The sequence below is a fragment of the Mustelus asterias genome, chromosome 16 (assembly GCF_964213995.1).
Source record: "Mustelus asterias chromosome 16, sMusAst1.hap1.1, whole genome shotgun sequence".
Classification (NCBI taxonomy): domain Eukaryota; kingdom Metazoa; phylum Chordata; class Chondrichthyes; order Carcharhiniformes; family Triakidae; genus Mustelus; species Mustelus asterias.
In genome coordinates, this window is record NC_135816.1 from 32591308 (window position 1) to 32618141 (window position 26834).

General features: G+C 43.1%; 1 protein-coding gene across 1 annotated transcript in view; it reads right to left on the reverse strand.

Moving 5' to 3' along the window:
• The window catches only part of LOC144505474 (RYamide receptor-like), a 69819-nt gene that overhangs the window by 26427 nt on the left and 16558 nt on the right, over positions 1-26834 (reverse strand). The window contains exon 2 of the mRNA XM_078231582.1: positions 5511-5894. Within this exon, the coding sequence (XP_078087708.1) occupies positions 5511-5819 (309 nt within the window). The 5' untranslated portion in view covers positions 5820-5894. The remainder of the gene's footprint in view (positions 1-5510; positions 5895-26834) is intronic.

Genomic DNA, 26834 nt, shown 5'->3' on the forward strand with positions numbered 1-26834 from the left:
TTAAAGGTGCAGCTCAAAAGAATTTGGAATTAACTCTAACAATGAAACAACAGATTACTACAGTTCAAGATGCATTTTGCAATGCTTCACTCCTGGCTCACCTGAAGAAGGGGCTTAGAGCTTCGAAAGCTTGTGTGGCTTTTGCTACCAAATAAACCTGTTGGACTTTAACCTGGTGTTGTTAAACTTCTTACTGTGTTTACCCCAGTCCAACGCCGGCATCTCCACATCTGGAACTTCAGTCAACAGGGCTTAAGATTGTAGAATCAAGTGGGGCTATTAACATTAATACCTAGAAAATTGGGAACGACGTGAAAATGATACAATGATTACCAAATCCAATTTTCTTTCACAGGATGTGGGTGTCGCTGGCTCAGCCAGCAGCTATTGCCCATCCCTTATTGCCCTTGAGAAGTTGCCACCTTCTTGAAACGCTGTGGTCCATGTGGTGTACGTACACCCAGAGTGCTGTTAGGAAGGGAGATCCAGGATTTTGACTTAGCGACACTGAAGGAATGTGCTTTTGTCATCAGAGACCTTGTTCTACCCTATAGTATGTTAATATGATATAATACATACAATACTCTATACAATAACAGTTTCCTCCATTGATACAGTGTACAATATTATAAGATACACACTCACATTTTGGCTTGGTAGCAGACAATGTATCATCACTTAGTATACAACAGTAATGACGAATGTTCTATATTACAAATAAACCTCAGGAAGCATTAGTCAGTGGCTGGCCAGAACCTGGAGAGTGGTTTTAATGCTTGCTGTATTCTTGCTATGGCAACATTAATTTGCCTGCTGTACCAAAACAACAAATTAACTGAACTGATATATAAACTGACTGATATAAAGTAAAAAACTTTCTGATTTCATATGGCTGACATGAGGTGAAAGTTTTGCACAGGTTACAGGCATCTCCTGTAGGCATGCAGAAGATTAGAGATATACCTGGGACCATAGTCATGAGTTACTGGGTGGCAGGGATCCCACGCTCCTATATGCCAAGAGCAAACTAGAACAGATGCCTCAAAGCACTGGAGAAGCACCATCAGTGTTCCCTTCGCAAGAAGGTGACAAGAAAGGATTCCAGCAATAGCATCTTCTGCCAAGCCAACATGCCTAGCATCGCAATGCTAATCACTCAAAACCAGCTTGGCGGATGGGACATGTTGTTTGTATGTCTGACTCCTAGAACAACTGTTCTACTTGGAACCTAATCATGGCAGGAGACTCTCAGGAGGACAGCAGAAATGTTTTAGGGATGTCTTCAATGCATCCCTGAGGAGATCAATCACTCAACTGACTCATTGGAGTCCCTGGCTTGTGACTGAGCAAAATGGAAAAGATTAATTTGAGAAGGCAGTGAATACATTGACATACTTCGATGGGTGCATGCAGAGGCAAAGTCAGGACATTGACAAAGTCAAGTACAAACATCCAAACACTTCATTTGCCTGTCCCTTCAAACACCACCTGCACTGCATGCGATAAAGGCTGCAGATCACACACTGGGCTTATCAGCCATCTTAGAACCCATCAAACCAGAATGGAAGCAAATCACCTTCTATCTCAAGTGACAGCCTAAAAAGGAGAAGGATATAACAGGACCATATAATGTCAGGAAATATAATGGCAGTACTATTTATTTACTTACCATTTTACAAAACGTACTTAAAATCAGATAGACTGGTGAAGTGAGTGGCAGATGGGGTATAATGTGAGGAGATATAACTTTGATGGCAAGAATTGAAAAACAAAATATTTTTCAAATGGTAAGAAACAATTAAATGCTAGTTTTCAAAGTGATTTGATTGTCCTTTTACACAAAACACAGGAAGTGAACATGCCAGTACAGCAAACAATTAGGAAAAGACAAATAGTATGTTGGTCTTTATTGTAAGGCAGAACAAGAGTAATGAAGTCTAGCTGGAACTGTACAGGGTTTAGCAAGATTACACCTGCTGTATTGTGTGCCGTTTTGGTCTCCATACCTAAAAGGCCTGTCTTCTCAACCTTGCCCCTCACCTCAGGTGTGGCGATCCTCAGGTTAAAATCACCACCAAAGGGGAGAGTAGCCCATGGCCATCTGGGACTATGGGGACTTTTTACTTACTGGGGGAAGTGGGGGGTGGGGGGGGTGGTGGTGTGACATGGCTGCACAAAAAGTTCACTAGGTTGATTCCTGGGATGAAAGAGTTGACCTAAAGGTTGAGTGGAACTGGCCTATACACTCTGGACTTTGGAAGAATGAGACGTGATCGCATTGAAATATATAGGGTTGGATTTAATGTTCCTCCCTGGCAAACTGAAAGGCAGATTGGTGCGTTAAATCCAACAGGCAGTTTCTCACCTCTCACGATCTTATCAGCACTGATTTGCCAGCGAAATTGGCTTCATGCCCAGAAAGGGTGCAATGCCGATTTAAATATGGATGGCATGCTTAGCATGACATTAGTGAGTGATGGACGCTATTGTCCGGGCTCACTTGAATTTACCCCCCCTTGCCGGTCGAGGTCCTCACTGGTGAGAATCACAGCTCATCTCCATCGGTGGAGACCGGATGTGATGACACTGGGAGATCAGAGTGCGTGCGCAATGGCGCACCAAGAGCTCAGTAGCCGGCTTCTCTGGCAAGATTATGCTCCGCCCCTTCCCCTACTGGCGAGAATCGCATATGGGCTTTTTTTAACTAAGTGCTGTACGATTGTGAATGGGAGCTCGCCCAAAGAATCAGCGCGATTCTCTCCTGTTTTCACGCTCATTTGGCACTTAGAATTTTTTTCATAAAATTCTGCACTCAGAATTCTGGCTATGATTTGTGTGGAAATGGGGAATAGCATAGCCAGTACTTTTGGACAACTCTGATGCTGTAGTCGGTGCTCAAATGACCTGTTCAAGGAGTGAGAAAACCTGAATCACAAAAATAAAGAGATTATATGTGGACGGGGTTCAAACCATACAACGTAAAATATAATTTTTATGCACGTTTTAAGAACATGATTAGTACGGGCATGAGTAAGCATTTGGTCCCTCGACCCTGCTCTGCCATTCAGTAAGACCATGGCTGATCTTATGGTGGCATTATCTCCACTTCCCGCTTACAACAATACTTTTCACTGTATACTAATGCAGTATACTGTGACAATAATAAATCAAATCAAATCAAATCAAACAAACCAACACCCAGGCAACATCTCCCCACAATGGTTGACTCTTTTGTAGATCAAAAATCTGTCTAACTCAGCCTTGAACATAGTTAGTGACTCAGTCTCCATTGCTCTCTGAGGAGAGAAGTCCAAAGGCTAATGAATGTCAAAGAGCAGAAATTCCTCCTCATCTCCTTCTTGAATGGGGACCCTTATTTTGAAACTGTGCCTCCTAGTTCTACATTCTCCCATTAGGGGAGGAATGAAAAGATTGTGTGTTCTTTTTATGTGCTTTTTTAAATGTCTGTTGAAAATTACATATGGTCACTAAGTTCAACATCTTGTATTTTTTGTTAGATGCAAGCTACCTATTCTTTTCTGTTAATTTTCAAATTATTGAATCAGTGTAATCTGAAGAGTCATATATTGGATTTAAATACACCTTTAATGCAGGATACTGGTTAGAAGGAATTAGTGGCATTGCAGTGTCTAGAAACTGAATTAATTTCAGTAGAGACACAGCCAATAATCTATGTGTTCACTGGGTGAAGTTACTAAACCGTGACAGTGATGTAGTTGGATTAACATATGCAATATAAAGGGCTCTAACTTTTATTAAGCTAGCTCTCTTGCTGTTTAAATAAAAACGTAATTGTGAATTTTTCTCCCCTCACTATTTTACCGTTTCTCTCCCAGAAATTCAGAGACCTATAAATTCAGCAATGTAACACCTATTTTTCAGGTGCGTACTTAGGAGAGCCAGACCTTGAAACTGTCTGCTACCCAGGTTATAAGTTTCCAAAATGTACATTGCTGAATGAGAAAACGAGAGCAGCAAGGGAGTACCTTCCAACCCCACATTTAAAGACAGTGGCTGCTGTCGTGCCCCCACCCCTGTTGCCCACTACTCTGCTCTCCATTCTTCCCACTCAGTTTCTGATCTGTATCTCTGCCTCCATCTTTCATCTTCTCCCTGTCCCTGGTTGACATGGCCTGAACATCATTTGCACGGGTGTTATTATTGGTTTAGTTGGAGTGGCATAATCCAACTGGAAGGATAAGTGCACCGTAGCCTCACGCTATTGTCACTGGACTAGCAATCCAGCGACCCAGGGTAATTCACTGGGGACCCAGATTCAAATCACACCACGGCAGATAGTGAAATCTGAATTTTAAAAAAATCGGGAATTAGAATTCTGGGCGGCATGATAGCACAGTGGTTAGCATTGCTGTCTCACAGCACCAGGGACCCAGGTTTGATCCCAGCCTTGGGTAACTGTCTGAGTGGAGTTTGCAATTTTTCCCTGTGTCTGCGTGGGTTTCGTCCGGGTGCTCCGGTTTCCTCCCACAGGCTAAAGATGTGCAGGTTAACTGGATTGGCCACGCTAAATTGCCTCTTAGTATCCAGGGATGTGTAGTTAGGTGGATTAACCAGGGTAAATGCACAGGATTATGGAGTTACTCTTTTGGCAAGTCAGTGCAGACTCGATGGGCTAAATGGCCTCCTTCTGCACTGGAGGGATTCTATGGTTAAGATTACAAATGTGATAAGAACCATAAATGAAGGCTAGATTTACTATCTATAATCTTTTTAACTTGTTTTGTGGCCAAGAAAGAACAAGGAAACTTCAACCACATGGACTTTTGAAATTGACTTGATGGGCTTGATTTCTTTTATAATCTTGGAAAATTAAAGTTTATTTATTAGTTACAAGTAGGCTTACATTAACACTACAATGAAATTACTGTGAAAATCCCTTAGTCACTACACTCTGGCCTGTTCGGGTACACTGAGGGAGAATTTAGTGTGGCCAATGCACCTAACCAGCACATCTTTCGGACTGTGGGAGGAAACCCACGCTGACACGAGGAGAATGTGCAGGTCCTGTGCAGGCAGTGACCCAAGCTGGGAATTGAACCCAGGTCCCTGGCGTTGTGAGGCAGCAGTGCTAACCACTGTGCCACAATGCCACCCTAATGCTAGTAGCTTAAGAGTTCATAGCAAATTATTGTAAAATTTTCAAATCAATCTTTCATAATAGTGCATGGAAGAGGTATGGCAGAGACCTTGAGTGCTTGCTGCTGGCACTGCGAACCATTACTTTTATATAGTTCCGAAAGGCGATGATCACTTTTGGCAAACCTTGTTTTGTTCTTTAAAAATCAGTATGATAACACTTTCAGTGTGCTCCTTGTAATGACAAAAATGACACCCAAGTCTTGTGACGCTCCCACTTCCTGAGAGAAAATGCTACTGGTGACACTTGCACAAAAACCATACTCCTTTAAATAAGTTACAAAAGCATTCTCAAAGTACTATGTTCTCATATTTTTGGACGTAACACTTACTTGAGCAAAACGCACCAGAGGACAGAGCAATTCTCCAAACAGCCACCTTTGAAGGAGGACTTCCGTAAATGTGAGGGGTATACAGAAGATGGCCATAGTCAGGTCAGCCACAGCAAGGTTGATGAGAAACACTGTGATATCCGTTCTGGTTCTACAGCCCATGGTCAGCACCCAGATTACCAGTATGTTCCCACTTAATGACAGGAAGGTGGCTGAGGCATACATAATGATAATGATGTAATGGGCTGCATCTGGGATTATTAAGTGTGTCTCATTCTTCATGGCCTGTGACATGTTGTACAGCTCCATGCTGGTGTGGGTGGAGTTGAATTTATTTATGGGATCCTGCCGAAGCAGCGTCTTCTTTTTTCTTCTTCAAGGTTTCTGAAATGAGATTGTCATCAGATGATCAGTATCTGTGATCTGTGCATCATCAGAAAATTAAACGAGACAAACCTTTCAGCCCAGCATGCCTCATCTCTTCTCAGATGGTTTAAAACTTTCCCAATAACTCCATTTTACTCGGGAAGGTAAACAACCGGTTAAACCTTCCAACAAAGTAAACGTCTATGAGATTTCTGCCTGACTCACTGAAAATGCAGAGAGCAATTGCTTTCTACAGCAGAAGCATCCAAAGTCTAAAATTGCATGATTCATCATTGTCCTCGGAGTATTTAATCATCTTTGTAATCATCCTCATAACCTTCAAAACAGTTCTTAAGCCCCCTATTGAAAGGATTGTTCGGTGTAACAAATCTCGAGTCTCAATGAGCTTTGCTCATTTTGTCTGCTTCTATACTCAGTCCATGTAAAACTGACCCGTTTCTGTGCATTTTATCCAAATCTCTCATTCTGAACAATGGTCTCCCATTGCTCCTAAATTATCCTCTCTTGTGAAAACAAGTTCAATTCTTTGAGTCTCGTTTCATAACTTGCACTTCACTGGGCTGGAATGATCCAAATCACTTTTCTTTGAACTCAGTCCAATCCAAAGACTGTGCTTGTTCCAGGAGATGTGTGTGTGTGTGTGTGTTTGTGTGTGTGTGTGTGTGTGCATGCGTGTGTGATCTTCATGTCCTTATTAACTGGTGTCTATCTTGCTATAATCCTGTAACCAGGCTTACTGTAATAAACTCCAATTAAGAAGCACTGTTTGATAAATTAGCAAATCCAGATGGGGGAAGTCCTCAGGTACAAGGGGGAGGGTGAGGAGATGGAGATTGTGAGATGGAGGTGTGGGGATGGTGGGTGGGTGGGTTGGGTGGCAAGGTTATAGAAATGGTTCAACTCTCAGACTGTGGCCCAACTGCCCACTTCCTATTTCAACAGAGGCCAGATAACATGAACTGTCACTGAGGAGACCACATAACCAGTACAATCTTTCAAGGAGTCTGCATGGAGATGTAGTTTATTAAGATGCAACAGTTTAAATATGGTCAAAGTAATCTTTATTCTTCATGCTGCTGAAGGGTTATGTACTGTTTTTGAATTTTAGCTTGAAGGGCAGTTAGCTGTTCTTTCAACTGTTAATTTTCTTGTTCAGCTCTTGTCTTCTCACTCTGTGCTTCAGTGTTTTGCTTTGTCACTATGGATAGTTCCAGTGCAGCTTTATCTGAAATGGCATTTAATTGCTTTTTTTTAACTCCTTGTGTTTTTCATTGGGCACATATTTGTTCTTCAAACTGGCTTTCAAGGACACAACTTCTTTGAGTACCTTTCAACAGCCTCAGGCTGTTGTGCCTGGCTGTAAATCTGGTTCAATTTTCCCAACTCCCATTTTGATTTGTTAACTGTGGAATTCAGGGATGTTATTTCTTCCTGGCACCTTCGTGACACCTCAGAAATTTTGTTTGTTCAGATGCTAAACAGTTCAGTTAATTGAAGTTAGACTTTCATTTATCATGCGTTTTCAAAGGTACATACTCAGCTTGAATCTTACGTCTTAAATTTTTCAGTTCAGCTTTGAGATGAAGATTTTCTGATTTTACTTCTGCCTTTTCTTTGCTCCTCCTGCAGCAGGACTTTGTCCTTGTTGTTTACAACCAGCCTCTCACTGTGCACTGCCACCTGTTATTACAACTCGGGAAATGTGTCCAGATCACAAAAAAGATATATCCTTGAGACTTGGAAAGTTCCCAGCCTTTTTGGCACCCTTTGCTTGGGTATCAACATTTTTGCTTTTGTCGCTGGAGATGCCCAGGGAATTCTACATGATCTATTGTGATCTGCAATTTTGAAAATCCACCTGTCTGCATTGTACAGGTATTGATAGTGTACTGATTCACACTAGCAGCAGATTAACTGGCAGAATCTTCATTGACTTCAACAAACATTAGTAAAGCCCTGAGCTCAACAAGTGATGATGTGGAGATGCCGGCGTTGGACTGGGGTAAACACAGTATAAACCTGTTGGACTTTAACCTGGTGTTGTTAGACTTCTTACTGTGTCAACAAGTGAGGATAGACATAAGCTGACCCTTTGGGCAACATGGCCAGGATTCTCTGACCTCAACTGCGGCTGGGATTCTCTGGTGTCCGCTGTAGTGAATGGAGATTTGGCTGAGCACCATGTTCTCTGTTATTGCTGGCGTGGTGATGTACGAGACTGAAGAATCCCGACCCATGTTCCTCACACTACCTCATAGTACTTTTGGAGGATTATCATGGACAGCTACATGCAGCAGGGCTCACGTAGAACCAGCCGCTTACACATGTAAGTGCTTCTACAGTCAAGAATTCCAGGTGATCTGGTGATAGCAATGTTTGTATCCCAATACAGCATCAACACAGACAAGCAACACATGATGCTGAGAAGGAGGTGAAATTTGATTGCAATTTGGACCTAACCACATCATCAAGTAGACAGTATGGTCTCGGCTCCCAGACTCTAATATGGAAGATACATTCTGAAAATCTATGGCCAAAAATGAATATTATCTGGGCTGATAATGGAGAAATTTATGATGGTGCCCAGTTACACTAAATCCAGATACAGGATATGTTCCTAAATGGGCAAATTTAGGTAATCTCGAATGGATGCAAACTATCTGCCTTTGAGGTGAACTCATTTCCTATCCCTCCTTCACTTATCCCCCTTGTACTGCAAGTCGTCTAAATATGGGCGGCACTGCTGCCTCACAGCGCCAGGGACCCGGGTTCGATTCCCAGTTTGGGTCACTGTGTGGTGTCTACACATTCTCCCCCCCATCTGTGTGGGTTTCCCCAGGTGCTCTGGTTTCCTACCACAGTCCGAAAGACACGCTGGTTAGGTGCATTGGCCATGCTAAATTCTCCCTCAGTGTAGCCGAACAGGCGCCGGAGTGTGGCAACTCGTGGATTTTCACCGTAACTTCATTGCAGTGTTAATGTAAGCCTACTTATGACACTAATAAATCAACTTTAAACTTTATAACCTAGAGTTAATCTGAGTTACATCAACTGAAATTGACAGTGCCAAAGCCATAGCCAAAAGGTCTGAAAATAAAGTAGATTCAAAACAAAGGGTCAAAATAGCAACAATATTCTTCTGCAGCCTCCATAAATTGAATTGGAAAAAGGCAGCTGATTACCTGTTAGACATCAATTTGCAACCTTAAATGCCAATTTCATGTCGGCGTGATGAATGAAAATATCACATTCTGGCATGAATGTCAGAAATGTACCTGTGCCCTGATTTAGAACATAAGAACTTAAGAACTGGGAGCAGGAATAGGCAATTCAGCCCCAAGAGTCTGCTCTGCCATTCAATGTGATCTCATCTTGGCCACAATACCACCTTCCTGCCTGTTCTCCATAGCCCTTCAACCCATTACTAATTAAACATCTGTCTATCTCTTAAATGTATTTAATGTCTCAGTATCCATCGCATGCTAGGGGAATGAATTCCAGATTCACTATTCTTTGAGAGGAACAATTCCTTCCCATCTCTGTTTTAAATCTGCTACCCTTTCTCTTAAAACAATGACCTCTCATTCTAGATTGCCCCACAAGAGGAAGCTTCTCTATGTATACTTTGTCAATACCTTTTATCATCAATTAAATACCTTTAAACGACATTATAATATTGAATTGAAACTTCTGTCTGTTCATTGAGATAGTTTCCATCTCCCAAGTGCTTTCTGCCCAGAAGTTGCAGCAATTTTCAAAAAGAGCTTAGAACTGATGAACAGGATTTACTTCCATTGCCGTTCCCTTTAACCGACCGGTGGCATAAACAATTGGAAAAGCTGCAACTTTGCACGAGTGGTATTACCAAAGTTAAAAATGGCATTAAAAGTGTTCAAACTTAGTCAGAAATGCTCAAAATGCACCTAAGTGCTTGAGTAGCCAGCTTAATAGGCACAGTGGTTAGCACTGCTGCCTCACAGCGCCAGGGACCCGGGTTCAATTCCCGATTGGGTCACTATCTGTGAGGAGTTTGCACATTCTCCCCATGTCTGCATCGGTTTCCTCCGGGTGCTCCGGTTTCCTCCCACGGTCCAAAAGATGTGCAGATGAGGTGTATTGGTCATGCTAAATTCTCCGTCAGTGTTACCCGAACAGGCGCCGGAGTGTGGCGACTAGGGGATTTTCACAGTAACTTCATTGCAGTGTTAATGTAAGCCTACTTGTGACGAATAAATAAATTTTAACTTTACTTTAATAACAGGTTTAACTCGACTAAATGCTTTCAGTGAAATTCATTCACACAAAATTGTTTTCACTTTTGCTGGTAGGCTGTAAGAAAGAAGATACTGGTTCTATAGAAATGTAATTGTTGCCGTGCTGTAAGGGAAGCATTTTGTTACTGCTCCAAAATAATACCTGTTTAGTATGTATCCACATTTTCTACTCCAATGTCATTGATCCCATTAAATATTATACAGGAGGGGATCTTTTTTTTTTGCGAAATGAGAGCTGCACTGCTTCAGTCTGAGAGGTTTCAATATAAATTTATTGCTGACAACTGGAATCCGTCTATTCCGGTGGATGTGCATAAGCTGCTCATCGCTGGAACATCTGCTTATGTCTGAAAGAACATGCCCTTTAGAAAGTGGCTTCCCGCAGAAGGGACTGTTGTTTTAGTGCTCTGGTGTACTGGTGCACAGTGTCACAACAATAGGAATACGGATTAAACCGTCACGCTGTTAAGTTGACAATCTTGACCGCACAACCATGCTGATGTATTTCTTGAAGGCTGGGCACTTTCATGTAGTCGGGGTGGGAAATCTCTGAGTGAGGTTTCCTGGGTTGCTGTTGTACAGTTCTTGGTAGAGATCCTATTTTTTGTAATCACGACAGAACAAATCATCACTAAGCCCAGTGCGCAAGAGCACACAGACAGCAACATCTTAGCTCGCAGTGAAAGTACAGGAGCAGATCATCCAGCCCCATGTGACCAGGGGAGGAAATAGAGATGTCAGACCCTTGTGATTTTACATTAAAAAGTACCTCACTGCTGGAGGATATTACAGCTTTGCGTGAGCCCAGGTCCATGGTAACAAGTGCCCTTTTTATGTCAATGGAAATCAATTTCTCTTAAAATCTGCTCTAATATGTTCTCTCTTGCTACTCAATGATATCAATCTCTATATATTTATTTCTTAAACATGCATATTATAAAACATCAATTCAGCCTCTGAACATATGATTGATTAGTACAATTTTTTTCCACTAACTCCTGACTCTGGAAGGCTTCATTTTAGAATTAATGTGCAGTGCTTCATAAATGAAAATGTTCAACTTTCACGATGTTGCTAATATTTGTGACTTGATGTTTCATTAATCATATTTTCGTGAAATTGTAGCATCATTATGTTCTCTTCCTTTTCTCAGTATGGGTCTCTCCACATTCCTTTTAAAGCTCGGTTGAGACGCTGAGCATATACTCTGCTTCTCGACTCCCCACAATGTATTCCCTTTTAGAAATTCTGCTATCAATTGTGCTGGTCTCCATTTAGTGTTTGAGAGGAAGAACTCTCTCATGCGGAGAATCAAGGGGGGAAATCGATAACTCACCACTCCACCATAATGTGCTTTGGTGATTTGTGAGGTATAAGTGCCTTCTCATTTCACCCGACTGTCAGACATGCTTAGGAAAACAAACTTTCTTCCGTGCATTTCCTTCAGCATTATGTATTTCAGTTGCTTGACAACCTGGCTGATGGATTAGAGGGAAGAAACCTTTCTTGCTCCATATGGTTATCCCTCGCATAAGCAGCAATGCAACAGAATGACACCGGAGATGCCAACTTAGTCTGGCTTGTCTAATTCTCTCAACGCTTCTTTGAGTTCCAGTGATTTCAAATCATACACGTGTGTGGAGAAGAGATTTGAGCGCATGATTTCCCACCTAACTATGGGGGCCACATAGTCTGAGGTTGTAGGACAATTTATCGGGCCAACAGAGAGAGGAATCTTCAGGGAAAATCAGTTTCTTCACTTGTTTTCATGTCATTATTTATCGCACAACTCTAGCTACGTTTATGCTGTTATTTCCCCCCCTTCAATCTTGGTATTTTGATTCTAAAAGTTCCAGCCTGTCCCATTTTTTTCTTGTTTCTAATTATAAAATTGTAGATAACATTTGTGTGGATTCTGTAAAAATTTATCTGGGTTCCCATAAAGCATGAAACTAGGGTCTGATAGGCGATGCTTGTGATGTGCACTGGATTGATTGAATTCTGAGGTAAGTTACCTGCTGTGCACCAGTTGTGTGTAGCGTATAGTATTCTGGTACAAATGCACTACTGGCAAGAGTGCTCATGCATCGGGTGTATAGTATGCCCACTAACTCAACCCGCCACCTTCATGAAACAATATTGTCATTGAGGTCCTATGCCCATAATGTTATCTCAGAATCTGAAAACATGGCAGGGGCTTGGCCCCATTTAAAATAGGTGCCCCTTTATTCATGTTAGCACTGCTGCATCATAGCACCAGGGTCCTGGATTCAATCCGGCCTTGGGTGACTGCCCTGTGTGGAATTTACACCTTCTCCCATGACTGCATGGGTTTCCCACTGTCCAAAGATGTGCAGATTGGCTGGATTGGCCATGCTAAATTTCCCCTTAGTGTCCCCAAGATACATTAACATTAGGGAGATCAGTGGGGTAAAATATATGTGGTTATGGGGATAGGGTTATGGGGATAGGGTTATGGGGATAGAGTTATGGGGATAGAGTTATGGGGATAGGGTTATGGGGATAGGGATAGGGTTATGGGGATAGGGTTATGGGGATAGGTTTATGGGGAAAGGATTATGGGGATAGGGTTATAGGGATAGGGTTATGGGGATAGGGTTATGGGGATAGGGTTATAGGGATAGGGTTATGGGGATAGGGTTATGGGGATAGGGTTATGGGGAAAGGGTTATGGGGAAAGGGTTATGGGGATAGGGTTATGGGGATAGGGTTATGGGGAAAGGGTTATGGGGAAAGGGTTATGGGGATAGGGTTATGGGGATAGGGTTATGGGGATAGGGTTATGGGGATAGGGTTATGGGGAAAGGGTTTTGGGGATAGGGTTATGGGGATAGGGTTATGGGGATAGGGTTATGGGGATCGGGCCTGGTAAATCGGTGTGGATTGAATGAGCCGAATTGCCTCCTTCTGCACTGTAGGGATTCTATGATTCATGTCAGTATTTGCTCAGCTCGGTTGGTGTCTGAAATGGTTGTGTTTTCCCCTGATGTTAGGCTTTGGTACCGCTCTTTAAAATGCACCCCACCTGTGGTATTAGCTGAGAGAACTGTAAGTGAGTGCTGGGTAAATGAGACCTTTGGGCATCCTGCGGATCAGCCCTATCAATGTGCTGGCTCGGAAAAAGGGAAATAAGGCAAGTGGAACTCAGGCCAGCCTGAGTGATTGCTTACATGTGCTTTACAAAATTTTGCTGTGCAAAGGACTATTGATTTGATTTATTATTATCACATGTATTGGTATACAGTGAAATGTATTATTGCTGGCACACTTTACTGACAAATCATACCATACATAGAGAAGGAAAGGAATGGGTGCAGCATGTACTATTACAGTCATAGCTAGGCTGTAGCGAAAGATCAACTTGCTATGAGATAGGTCCATTCAAAAATCTGTTGTTGGTACGTGACCTCAGACTTTTGTATCTTTTTCCTGACAAACAAAGATGGAGAGAGTATGTCTGGGGTGCGTGGGGTCCTTGATTATGCTGGCTGTTTTGCCGAGGCAGTGGGAAGTGTAAACAGAGTCAATGGATGGGAGGCTGGTTTGTGACTGGGCTACATTCACAACCCTTTGTAGTTTCTTGCGGTCTTGGTCAGAGCAGGAACCATACCAAACTGTGATAACCCAGAATGGATGCTTTCTCTGGTGCATCTGTAAAGTTGGTAGAGTCGAGAGAGATTGCGAGTCGTAGGGCTGTGCCAAATTTCCTTAGCCTCCTGAGAAAATAGAGGCATTGGTGGACTTTCTTAACTATAGCATCAGCGTGGAGCGACCAGGACAGGTTGTTGGTGATCTGGACACCCAGAAACTTGAAGCTCACGACCATTTCCACTTCATCCCTGTAAGGAAAAGGAAGCGAGAAACCTGCTTCAACCAGTGGCAGAAGCTCTCCCTGGCCATTAGCCACTCTATGCCAGTATGTGAAAATGCAGCAGGTGTGTATTTTACATTGACTGCATGCTTGGAATTTTTTGTCACACATTTTGTGTCAAAGGGCAGATTTGTTGGCATGGCAGGGACACAAACCGCTGTCCTAAAGCATGGGCATGCTTGTGCATTTACAATGTTAGTGATGCTCCATCAAGTATGCAGTGAATTGTTTTCAAAAACAACACTGTAATACTAAACAAAATGTGAGCACACTTACCTGGGAAGCCTGTTGGAACATAGAACATAGAAAAACTACAGCACAAACAGGCCCTTCAGCCCACAAGTTGCGCTGAACATGTCCCTACCTACTAGGCTTACCTATAACCCTCTATCTTACTAACTTCCATGAACTTATCCAAAAGTCTCTTAAAAGACCCTATCGAATCCGCCTCCACCACCACTGTTGGAAATCAGCAAATCTTTTCTTCACCTGCTCTTTGGATCCGGTCACAAGTAAGACAGTGTTAACTCAGCTATCCAATCCAGAATGTTTCACATACTACTCTCTCAAGGAAATGTTAAAGCACTTCTTTCTCTCCTGCATCTTCTACAGGAAGATCTCCAAAACCATATCCTAGTTTATATTCATTAGGAACAGTGCAGCTTTAATATATCCCAGATAACATGCCCTCTCATTTCATGTTCTGTGAGTCCTCCAATAGCTGAAGCTATAATGAAGCGCATCACTCTATAGCCACACAAAGCACCCACACTACAGCTGCTATGATGCCAGCATTTTGCCACTCAGACTCGTAATCCAGAAGGCCAGACTAATGCTCTGGGGGCATGGGTTCAAATTCCACCACAACAGCTGGTGGAATTTAAATTCTATCAATAAATCTGGAATATAAAGCTAGTCGCAGTAAAGGTGATCATGAAAACCATCGTCAATTGTCGTAAAAGCTCATCTGGTTCACTAATGAGTATGAGGGAAGGAAATCTGCCGTCCTTACTTGGTCTGGCTTCAGACCCACAGCGATGTTGTTAACTGCCCTTAACTGCCCTCTGAAATGGCCTAACAAACCTCTCAGTTCAAGGGCAATTAGGGTAAATGCTGGCTGCACCAGCGACGCCCACGTCCCACAAAAGAAGCAACGAAAGGATTGAAATCATTATTCAATTTCTATTTAAATGAGGAATGAGGGACTGTTTAATCATGCTACTATTTATATTCTCGAGCTATTTAATTTACCTATAAACTCATGCTGTCAATTTTTTGAATCAGAATTCCTGTTAATATTTTAAGTAATCGATATACATTTCAGTATTTCATACCAAACCTCTGCAGCTCCAAAATGTGAGTCCTACCCAGTGGCTATAGTATTAATAAATTTAGAGTCAAGCAAAATCAATGAAGTTAGTCCGTCAACTCTTATGAAATTTTTACGTTGAAATAAATGTAATCAAAGTAATGTATAGCCTCTCATCTCAACTCTCGAACAAGTAATATGCCGGAATTCTACCGCCTTGCTCATCATGGAATCGGAGCGGGCGAGGGGTGGACAGCGGATGTGTCCACTGACCTCGAGCAAGAATTTCTGGTCTCGCTCAAGGGGGAGTTTCCAGTCTCGATCGAGTAAGGCAGTAAAATCCATCTCCAGTGGATTTCTCCGACCCTGTCCTCTTAGTTCCTCATATTTATAGAGGTAACTTCACAAAAGTTTCATGGGAGTTCTACCGGTATCCCTGCTATAGCTCTTATAGCAAACCATAACAAACCCCATGAGAGAAGCCGCTTGATTGGTCGTGAATGCTGTTTTCCTGTGGGTTCCGCTGGTCTTCCACTGGGCTTAAAGAGGGAGATGACTGGAACCCTGGCAGAATTTCAAAGGTCAGTTAGCCTCTTTTTTACTCTTTGCAATGTTGTGTACAACTCTTAAACATGTTCAATCACAACAATTTGCATTTATAACACACTTTTCATAGAACCATAGAATCCCTACAGCGCAGAAAGAGACCATTTGGCCCATTGAGTCCGCACTGTCCTTCCACAAGGTCATCCCATCCAGGCCCTCCCCTCCACCCTATCCCCGTAACCCTGCGCATTTACCATGGCTAATACACCTAACCTACACATCTTTGGACTGTGGGAGGAAACCGGAACATCTGGAGGAAATCTAAGCAGACATGGGCAGAGAGTGCAAATTCCACACAGTCATCCAAAGCCGGAATCAAACCCAGGACCCTAGTGCAGTGAGGCAGCAGTGCTAACCACTGTGTGCCTCCCCTTTAATGTAGCAAAACATCCCGAGGTGCTTCATAGCAGATTTGACACCCATCACAAAGGGAGAAGTTTGGACAGATGACCAAAAGCTTGGCCAGATAGGAAGATTTTGAGGAGCTTTCTATTGGAGGAGAGAGTGATAGAAAGGTGGGAAATTTAGGATGAAAATTCTTGATCTTGCGGTCTAGGCAAGTGACAAGTGATGTGTGGGGGATTAAAATCATGGATGTGCAATGTGCAATTTTTATTTCTATTTTTTATTATATAAAATCCTATTATCCACTCTTTTGTTTAACATGTTGACCCAATTAATTAACAGATTTAATTATCTGTTTAAATACTAAATAAAATAAAATCACGCACTTAGATTTTAAGCTGTGATTCCTGAACTTCAAATCTCAGCATTTTAACATTTTCCATGCCATTATCTCTGCTACATGGAAGCATTGTGAGCCAATTTGGCATATGTAAATAAGTAATGGGCACAATCTTAATGCCCATTCATGCCACGCTCCCGCTGAAGCGAAGATGGAGAATTTGGGGGCAAGTCAAATCGCCATTCACTGCAGCAGGATGGGAAAATCCTGCTGGCGTGAATGGTCAGAAAATTCTAGCCATTGTGTTCAGCGGTAGTGGAATGAATGGAAAGGTGGTTTTAGGCGGACTGTAGGAAATAGAACTTTGTAGTATTAAAGTACCAAGGGCTGTAACTGACTGCATGACTGCGGCAAATGGGATGTTGGCATTTACTGCAAAGGGACTGGAGTATAAAAGTAGAGAAGTGTTGTTGTCATTGTATAGGGTGTTGGTGAGGCACATCTGGAATATTGTGTCCCGTTTTGGTCTTCTTATTTGAGGAAGGATGTGGTGCCTTTGGAGGCAGTTCAGAGGAGGTTCACCAGATTGATTCCGGAGATGAAAGGATTGACGTATGAGGAGAGATTAAACAGTTTGGGCTTATGGTCGCTGGAGTTTAGAAAGATCAGAGGGGATCTGATCGAGGTATATAAAATTTTAAAAGGGATTGATAAAGTGAATGTAGGCCAAATGTTTCCTCTTGTGGGGTCATCTAGAACAAGAGGTCACAGGTATAGGTTGAGAGGTGGTAGATTTAAAACTGAGATGAGGCTACCCACAGAGGGTGGTGAATTTATGGAACTCACTGCCCCATAACGAGATGGAGTCTGAATCACTGAATGGTTGCAAGAAGGAGATAGATATATTTTTAATAAAAAAGGGATGAGGGGATATGGGGAACAGGCGAGGAGGTGGATTTGAGACAAGGAAGTGGTAAGCCATGACCTGCTTGAATGGTGGCTCAAAGGGCTTCTTCTCCTAACTCCTATGTTCCTTAAGTTTTTTTCTGTACCCGTATTTACTTTCCTTTCTTCATAGGGTAGTTACAGATGTAACAAATAAGAGGTTAGATTAAATCCTTATTGGTGTTCAAAGAGAAAGGCAATCTAAATTAGAATAACTGAGAGATTGAAAAGCCAAAAAGATTTAAGCCTGCAAGAGTACAAGGCCAAACAAATTCACTTGCACCATACACGAAAATCCATAAAGTCTACATCAGAGATTTTCGAGCAGAAGGTTCGAAAAGAAGAGGTGTAAATGTTATACTTAGTGTGGTTTATGCTTCAGCAATCTATCACACCACTGGTGAAATTGAAGGAAAACAATTCTCTTATTGAGAATTGTATTGCGATTTGTGCTTGCCTGTTTTCGGGTGGTATTAAGCCACAAATTGCAGGGTTCTATTTACCATCCGCACTGACATTCAGCCTGCCACAAGTTCAGAACTGGCTGGGTGAGAGTAAGAAGTTTAACAACACCAGGTTAAAGTCCAACAGGTTTATTTTTGTAAAATAAACCTGTTGGACTTTAACCTGGTGTTGTTAAACTTCTTACTGTGTTTACCCCAGTCCAACGCCGGCATCTCCACATCATGGGTGAGAGTTGAGCAGCAGTCAAGCCTGAAATAGCTGGGAGCCAACTTGAAAAGGAAAGTCAGTGTCTAAAACAAACTGCAAAGCTCTGACAATGTTTGAAAAAGGGTCATCTGGGCTCGAAACGGCAACTCTTTTCTCTCCTTACAGATGCTGCCAGACCTGCTGAGATTTTCCAGCATTTCCTCTTTTGGTTTCAGATTCCAGCATCCGCAGTAATTTGCTTTTATCCAAAGCTTAAACTGTGGCTGTGCCAGTTCAGTGCCTTGTGTCAGCTGCTGCTTTCCTCAAATCCGAGTCAGACGGTTAAGCATTCAAGCTCCAGAGCAGTATTTGAGGGAGTGCTGCAGTGTCAGAGGTGCTATCTTTCTGATGAGATGTTAAATGCTGCCCAACATTCTCAGGCAGTGCACTGGAATTTGGTCTTCAGGAGTTTCGGATATCCCTGTGATTGGATAAAGACCTTGCTCCGTCTGGACCATGTGGGAGCTGGTCAGCCCACGTTAAAAGAACCCATGCACAGGCATCTTCCATTCCCTCAAAATGAATTTCTAGACTTGGAGCATCAGAACTCTTGTAGCCAACCCCAGCAGTGACAGACCAGAATGTTGCACCACTATCATAGCCCAGGAATAGCTGCACTACGACATGTCGCTATGCTGAGTGAGAGAAGTGTGCAGCAGACAGCCAGCTCAATATACCTTCCTCTGAAAAGATAAATTAAAAGAAGAACACCAACTCTAAGGGCTTGGCTTCACCATGCAAAATAAATTAGTTGACCATTTCAATGGGCCCCCTTGTGAGATAAACAAACACCTCATGTCCCTGCAGCTCACCCTGGTCCAGAAACACCAGAGGGATCAGCACATAAGTCCCAACCCTAGATGCACCAGGTGAGGCCAACTTCTGACTTGACAACTTGTTGTCCAATACCCTCAAAGGGAGACAAACTGATTCTCCTCAGTGATATCAATGTCAGAGTTTGGAGGAGCAAAAATCTCTGGAAGCATGTGATTGGAAAGGAAGGCACAAGAGAAGTTAACACCAAAGGATTCATCCCGTCAAAATGCCTAAAACATGGTCTGACCATAACGAACTTGTTATGGACTTAACTTACCGGACTTAATCAGTCAGACAAATAAAAGACTCCCTCGCTCCATGGCATAAGCACACACTTAGAGGCCAAGCTCCAACTGTCGACGCACGTATGGAGGCATATGAAAGAATGGATCTCATGACAAAGGTCCCCCACCAGCCTCCTACCACAGTGCAACAATACCCCCCCCCAACTATCAAAATCCATAGCAAACGTTTGGATAATGTGGATCATTTTTCATATCTTGGGAGCCTCCACTCAACGAAGGCAGGCATTGACGATGAAACTCAATATCACCTCCAGTGTACCAGCACAGCCTTCAGTCATCTGAGGAAAGTAATGTTTGATGACAAAGATCTCAAACTTGGCACCAAGCTCATGGTCTACAGGCCTGCAGTGCTACCTGCCCTCCTGTATGTGACAGAGACATGGAGAATGTACAGCAGACACCTTAAATCCCTGGAGAAATATATCAGTGGCGCCTCTGCAAATTCAATGGTAGGATGGATGCTCCAACATTGGTGTCCTCTCTCAAACTGGCATCTCCAGTATTGAGGCAGTGGTTGTGGCAAATCAGCAATGTTGAGTGGGCCACATTGTCTGCATGCCTGACACAAGACTCCCAAAACAAACTCTTTACTCTGTTTTAAGATCAGATCCTTTGGCAGATTTCTGCTGTCCAGAGAGAATTTCATGTTGGCAGCTCACTGAATTAACATGAGTGAAGCCTGGTCACAAAAAATGGCATAGGGCGCACGCTAGCTCCTTCAGGAGGGTATAACACAATCTCTGCCCACTGCCCGCTGCCAGCCAAGCATTCAAGCTGAAATTCACACTGAGCACCTTGCAAAGTAGGGTTACTAATTTAGACAACTTTTGCAGTAACACTGAAAAAATAATTACTTTAATTACAGTGAATAAATTTAAATTACCTGTCCCTTCTAACCAGTGACCTGAAATTAGTATCATCTGCCTTTGGAGACAGTGACATTAAATTAACTTCACTTCAGTCCCCTGGTGCACTGATAAAATAAAAATAAAACCTCATGAAAATAAAATTTGCTTTGCTGCAATTAATCAGTAGGAAGCATTAGGGCTTCTCTGTTGAGACATGTCGAGCAGTTCATTTCTTTTTGACTGAGTGTAAACATGTGTAATTATGTTCCTAATCATGTGAAACTGGCCTGGTGGCTTACAAGAGGTCTCAAGAATAATATATTATAGTATGCGCAAACATAGTTCATGAAAATAACAATTGCTGCATTAATTTATATGACAACCATAGCATTACAAGGGTACCTGGTTTCATTTTTTTTTTAATATACTAATTAGGAGCAGGAGTAGGCCACTCGGCCCCTTGAGTCGGCTCTGCAATTCAATAATATCATGGCTCAACCCCACATCCCTGCTTACCCCTCCCCCCTTTCACCCCCTTATTAATCAATAATCTATCTATCTCTGCCTTCAAAATATTCAAAGACTCTGGGTGCAATCTTACCACACCACGCTCCTGCTGCAGTGAAGTCAGAGAATTTGGCGCCCAGCCAAATCTCCGTTCAGCTGGATGGGAAAATCCTGGCGGCGCGAATGGCCACAACATTCCAGCCATTGCTTCCACTGCCTTTTCAGGAAAAGAGTTCCAAAGACACGTGACCCTCTGAGAGAAAACATTTCTCCGCATCGCCATCTTAAATGAGCGACTCCTTATTTTTAAAACAGTGACCCATAGTTGTAACTTCCAGTTTACAGCAGTTTACAAATAATAAGTGAGAAAGTGTTGCACCTTTTTCTGGTATGGGGACCAATGATAACTATAGCGGAAGATTAAGATGGCATCCCTAATGTGATTAATCGAAGCCTAAATGCTTGTCACCATAATCATATATTTTAAAAGAACCACCACTACTCATTGTGTAATCGCGTTCATGGTGTCTTTTATTCAATCGTGGGACGTGGGCTCATTGGCTGGCCAGCATTTATTGCCCATCCCTCGTTGCCCTTGAGAAGGTGATGGGTGAGCTGCCTTCTTGAACCCACTGCAGTCCACATGCTGTGGGTTGACCCACAATGCCATTTGGGAAGGAGTTCCAGGATTTTGACCCAGCAACAGTGAAGGGAAAGTGATACATTTTCAAGTCGGGATGGTGAGTGACTTGGAGGGGAACCTCCAGGTGGTGATGTTCCCAGGTATCTGCTGCTCTTGTCCTTCTAGATGGTAGAGGTGGTGGGTTTGGGAGGTGCTACCTAAGGAGCCTTGGTGAGTCACTGCAGTGCATCTTGTAGATGGTACACATGGCTGCCACTGTGCGCCGGTGGTGGAGGGAGTGAATGCTTGTGGTTAGCGTGTCGATTGGGCGGGGACTGCTTTGTCCTAGATGGTGTTGAGCTTCTTGAGTGTTGTTGGGAGCTGCACTCATCCAGGCAAGTGGAGAGTATTCCATCACACTCCTGACTTGTGTCCTTGTAGGTGGTGGGCAGGCTTTGGGGAGAGTCAGGAGGTGAGTTACTCGCAAACAAAAAGAGGGCCGAAGTCTTGAGTGTGTAACTTCTGTGTGGGGTGACTAAGAGATGCAGGGAAAAATTCTCTCTATCTCCTACATTTGGAAATGAATGAAGTTTATAGACTTAATCAGAGCATCCATGTGGTGTCCTGTGCAACACTGAACTGCTGACTGACTATTACTAAAGCTACAAGATATGTCTTCGAAATATCCAAATGCGTAAAATTTAGGTACTGTTGCTACCTTCTCAGCCACAGACAAATCAATGGCTGTGGTTAAACAGGCTGCGAGTCAGGTTCTAACTGTTGTCATATCTCTGCCACAGTACTGGGGGTAAAAGCTACCTGTCCATAGGAAGAATCTAGATGGAATTATTGTAGCCTGCAGACTGTGAGGGTAAGGAAATCCATGAGTCAGGTGTTGCCCGTATGAATGCTGCTGCACGCACTTATCTTCCATCTTTTATTCTTTCATGCTCAAAGCAATGTCTAATGATCTTTCACCTAATATCTTCCTGACTGTGGATCACTTTACAAATTTGAGCACAGATTTTCATCCCAGGTTAGATGTGCAGAATTGGGAGCTCACCACACTAGAACTTTAAAAATGTCTGCCCGCAGCTCAGATTTTCAGTTCTGGGCCGGGAGGAGGGGTGAGGGTGGGGGGGGCGGGGGGTTGTTGTGGGTTGAAATAGGAATTGGGACGGGCGACCCCAGAACAAGTTCAGAGGCTATTGGGTGCAGAGATGGTTTGGGTACAAAATTTGCCTCTGTCCTCTGGCACTGTGTTTAAATAAATAAATATAACAAAACAAAAAAATCCCTCCAGCCCTCAGCCTCCAAACACTCCCTATGCCCCATAAATTCCAGTCAATGCCTACTCCCACCCCCATGGCCCCTCACACCTCAATAGCTTTTAACAACCTCATTCCAACCCATGTCCCTCTACCCAGCCCAAGGCCCCTCATATATTCTATGCTAACTTAGTACTAACTGATGTCAATCCATGCCACCCAACCACTATACTTTGCCCTTACACCCTCCATGCCAACTCATCTAGTATCCTTGGACACGTCCTTGACAATTTCGGTACTCCCTGGATAGTTCCTTGACAGTTGGACACTTTCTTGACATCTTGACAGTTTCAATGAGTTTGTGCATAAATAATGCATAAGCATGGGTTGGTACCTGGGATTTCGATTTTGTGGCCATCTCGGAGGCATGGATAGAGCAGGGACAGGAATGGTTGTTGCAGGTTCCGGGGTTTAGATGTTTCAGTAAGTGCAGGGAAGGTGGTAAAAGAGGGGGAGGTGTGGCATTGTTAGTCAAGGACAGTATTACGGTGGCAGAAAGGACATTTGATGAGGACTCGTCTACTGAGGTAGTTTGGGCTGAGGTTAGTAACAGGAAAGGAGAGGTCACCCTGTTGAGAGTTTTTTATAGACCTCCGAAAAGTTCCAGAGATGTAGAGGAAAAGATTGCAAAGATGATTCTGGACAGGAGCGAAAGTAACAGGGTAGTTGTACTGGGGGACTTTAACTTTACAAATATTGACTGGAAAAGCTATAGTTTGAGTACTTTAGAGGGGTCGGTTTTTGTCCAATGTGTGCAGGAAGGCTTCCTGACGCAGTATGTAGATAGACCAACAAGAGGCGAGGCCACATTGGATTTGGTACTGGGTAATGAACCAGGCCAGGTGTTAGATTTGGAGGTAGGTGAGCTCTTTGGTGACAGTGACCACAATTCGATTACGTTTACTTTAGTAATGGAAAAGGATAGATATATACCAAAGGGCAAGAGTTATAGCTGGGGGAAAGGAAATTATGATGCGATTAGGCGAGATTTAGCTGGCATAGGTTGGGGAAGGAAACTGCAGGGGATGGGCACAATTGTAATGTGGAACTTGTTCAAGGAACAGCTACTACGCGTCCTTGATAAATATGTACCTGTCAAGCAGGGAGGAAGCAGACGTGTGAGGGAACCGTGGTTTACTAAGGAGGTTGAATCTCTTGTGAAGAGGAAGAAGGAGACTTATGTTAAGATGAGACGTGAAGGCTCAGTTAGGGCGCTTGAGAGTTACAAGTTAGCCAGGAAGGAGCTAAAGAAAGAGTTAAGAAGAGCCAGGAGGGGATATGAGAAGTCTTTGGCAGGTAGGATCAAGGAAAACCCTAAAGCTTTCTATAGGTATGTCAGGAGTAAAAGAATGACTAGGGTAAGATTAGGGCCAGTCAAGGACAGTAGTGGGAAGTTGTGCGTGGAGTCTGAAGAGATAGGAGAGGCACTAAATGAATATTTTTTGTCGGTATTCACACTGGAGAGGGACAGTGTTGTCGAGGGGAGTACTGAGATGCAGGCTGTTGGACTGGATGGGATTGATGTTCATAAGGAGGAGGTGTTAGCAATTCTGGAAAGGGTAAAAATAGATAAGTCCCCTGGGCCGGATGGGATTTATCCTAGGATTCTCTAGGAGGCTAGAGAGGAGATTGCAGAGCCTTTGGCTTTGATCTTTGTGTCGTCATTGTCTACAGGATCAGTGCCAGAAGACTGGAGGATAGCCAATGTTGTCCCCTTGTTCAAGAAGGGGAGTAGGGACAACCCTGGTAATTATAGACCGGTGAGCCTTACTTCTGTTGTGGGCAAAGTATTGGAAAGGATTATAAGAGATAGGATTTATAGTCACCTAGAAAGGAATAATTTGATTAGGGATAGTCAGCACGGTTTTGTGAAGGGTAGGTCGTGCCTCACAAACCTTATTGAGTTCTTTGAGAAGGTGACCAAAGAGGTGGATGAAGGTAAAGCGGTTGATGTGGTGTATGTGGATTTCAGCAAAGCATTTGATAAGGTTCCCCATGGTAAGCTTTTGCAGAAAATACGGACACATGGGATTGAGGGTGATTTAGTGGTTTGGATCAGGAATTGGCTAGCTGTAAGAAAACAAAGGGTGGTGGTTGATGGTAAATATTCATCCTGGAGTTCAGTTACTAGTGGTGTACCGCAAGGATCTGTTTTGGGGCCACTGGTGTTTATCATTTTTATTAATGACCTGGATGAGTGCGTGGCAGGATGGATTAGTAAATTTGTGGATGACACTAAAGTCGGTGGAGTTGTAGACAGTGCGGAGGGAAGTGGCAGGTTACAGAGGGACATAGATAAGCTGCAGAGCTGGGCTGAGAGGTGGCAAATGGAGTTCAATGCGGAAAAGTGTGAGGTGATTCACTTTGGAAGGAGTAACAGGAATACAGAGTACTGGGCTAATGGTAAGATACTTGATAGTGTGGATGAACAGAGAGATCTCGGTGTCCATGTGCATAGATCTCTGAAAGTTGGCACCCAGGTTGATAGGGTTGTTAAGAAGGCGTACGGTGTGTTAGCTTTTATTGGTAGAGGGATTGAGTTTCGGAGCCAGGAGGTCATGCTGCAACTGTACAAAACTCTGGTGCGGCCGCATTTGGAGTATTGCGTACAGTTCTGGTCGCCGTATTATAGGAAAGATGTGGAAGTGTTGGAAAGGGTGCAGAGGAGATTTACCAGGATGTTGCCTGGTATGGTGGGAAAATCGTATGAGGAAAGGCTGAGGAGCTTGAGGTTGTTTTCGTTAGAGAGAAGAAGGTTAAGAGGTGACTTAATAGAGGCATACAAGATGATCAGAGGATTAGATAGGGTGGATAGTGAGAGCCTTTTTCCTCGGATGGTGTTGGCTAGCACGAGGGGACATAGCTTTAAATTGAGGGGTGAGAGATATAGGACAGATGTTAGAGGTAGGTTCTTTACTCAGAGAGTAGTCAGGGCATGGAATGCCCTGCCTGCAGCAGTAGTGGACTCGTCAACATTAAGAGCATTCAAATGGTTATTGGATAAACATATGGATGATATTGGAATAGTGTAGGTTAGATGGGCTTTAGATTGGTTCCACTGGTCGGCGCAACATCGAGGGCCGAAGGGCCTGTACTGCACTGTAATGTTCTATGTTCTATGTTTAATTCTAACAGTCCCAAATGGTGCCTTACCTTTCCTAAAGGTGTCCCTGGACCCTATCCAAAGGGGTACTGTACCTCTCCAGAGGGGTACCCTGGCTATCCAAAGAATCTAGTAAATCAGGTATCTTCTTCTCTGGTTTGACTCCCTTATTAACCCATGGTCCCCCAAGCGAAACGTCATTTTGTTCTTGGTCAATGGTCTCTGGTAATTTTCCTGCCACTGATATTAAACTGATTGGCCTGGTCATCAGGTTCATCCCCCTTTTCATAAGCACAGGTGTAACATTTGCATCTTTCAGTCCTCCGGCATCATTCCAATATTCAAGGAGGATCGAAAGATTGTAGTCAGAGTTTCTAGAATCTACTCTAGCTTCCATCAGCAGCTTAGGATGCATCCCATCCAGCCTGGTGACTTTTTAACAAAAGGTGGTGTCAACACACTTCCTTTCGATCTATTTTTATCCTATTCAATATCTCTACAGTCCCATCCTCAACTCTGCGATCAAATTAATCCTTTTTTTTTGTGAGGGCTATCATTCTCCCCAAAACTGCGTGGGTTTCCTCCGGGCCGGTGCTCTGGTTTCCTTCCACAATTTAAAGATGTGCAGGTTAGGTTGATTGGCCATGCTAAATTGTGCCTTAGTGTCAGGGGAATTAGCAGAGTAAATAAGTGGGGTTACGATGATAGGATAGGATTGTTGTCAGTGCAGACCCAATGGGCCAAATGGCCTCCTTCTGCGCTGTAGGGATTCTATGATTCAACACCTGAATATCCCACTTCCTCAGCAAGAAGATTTCCAGTTTTGTCTTTAATCACCCCCATCATTCCTTTAACCACCCACCTATTTTTGAATGTTTATAAAGATTTTTGTGTTCCCTTTTATGTTACTCTCTATTTTTTTCATTACGTTTCTTGCATCCTTCTTCGTTTTTGCCCTACACTCTATATTCTACCCGATTTGCAAT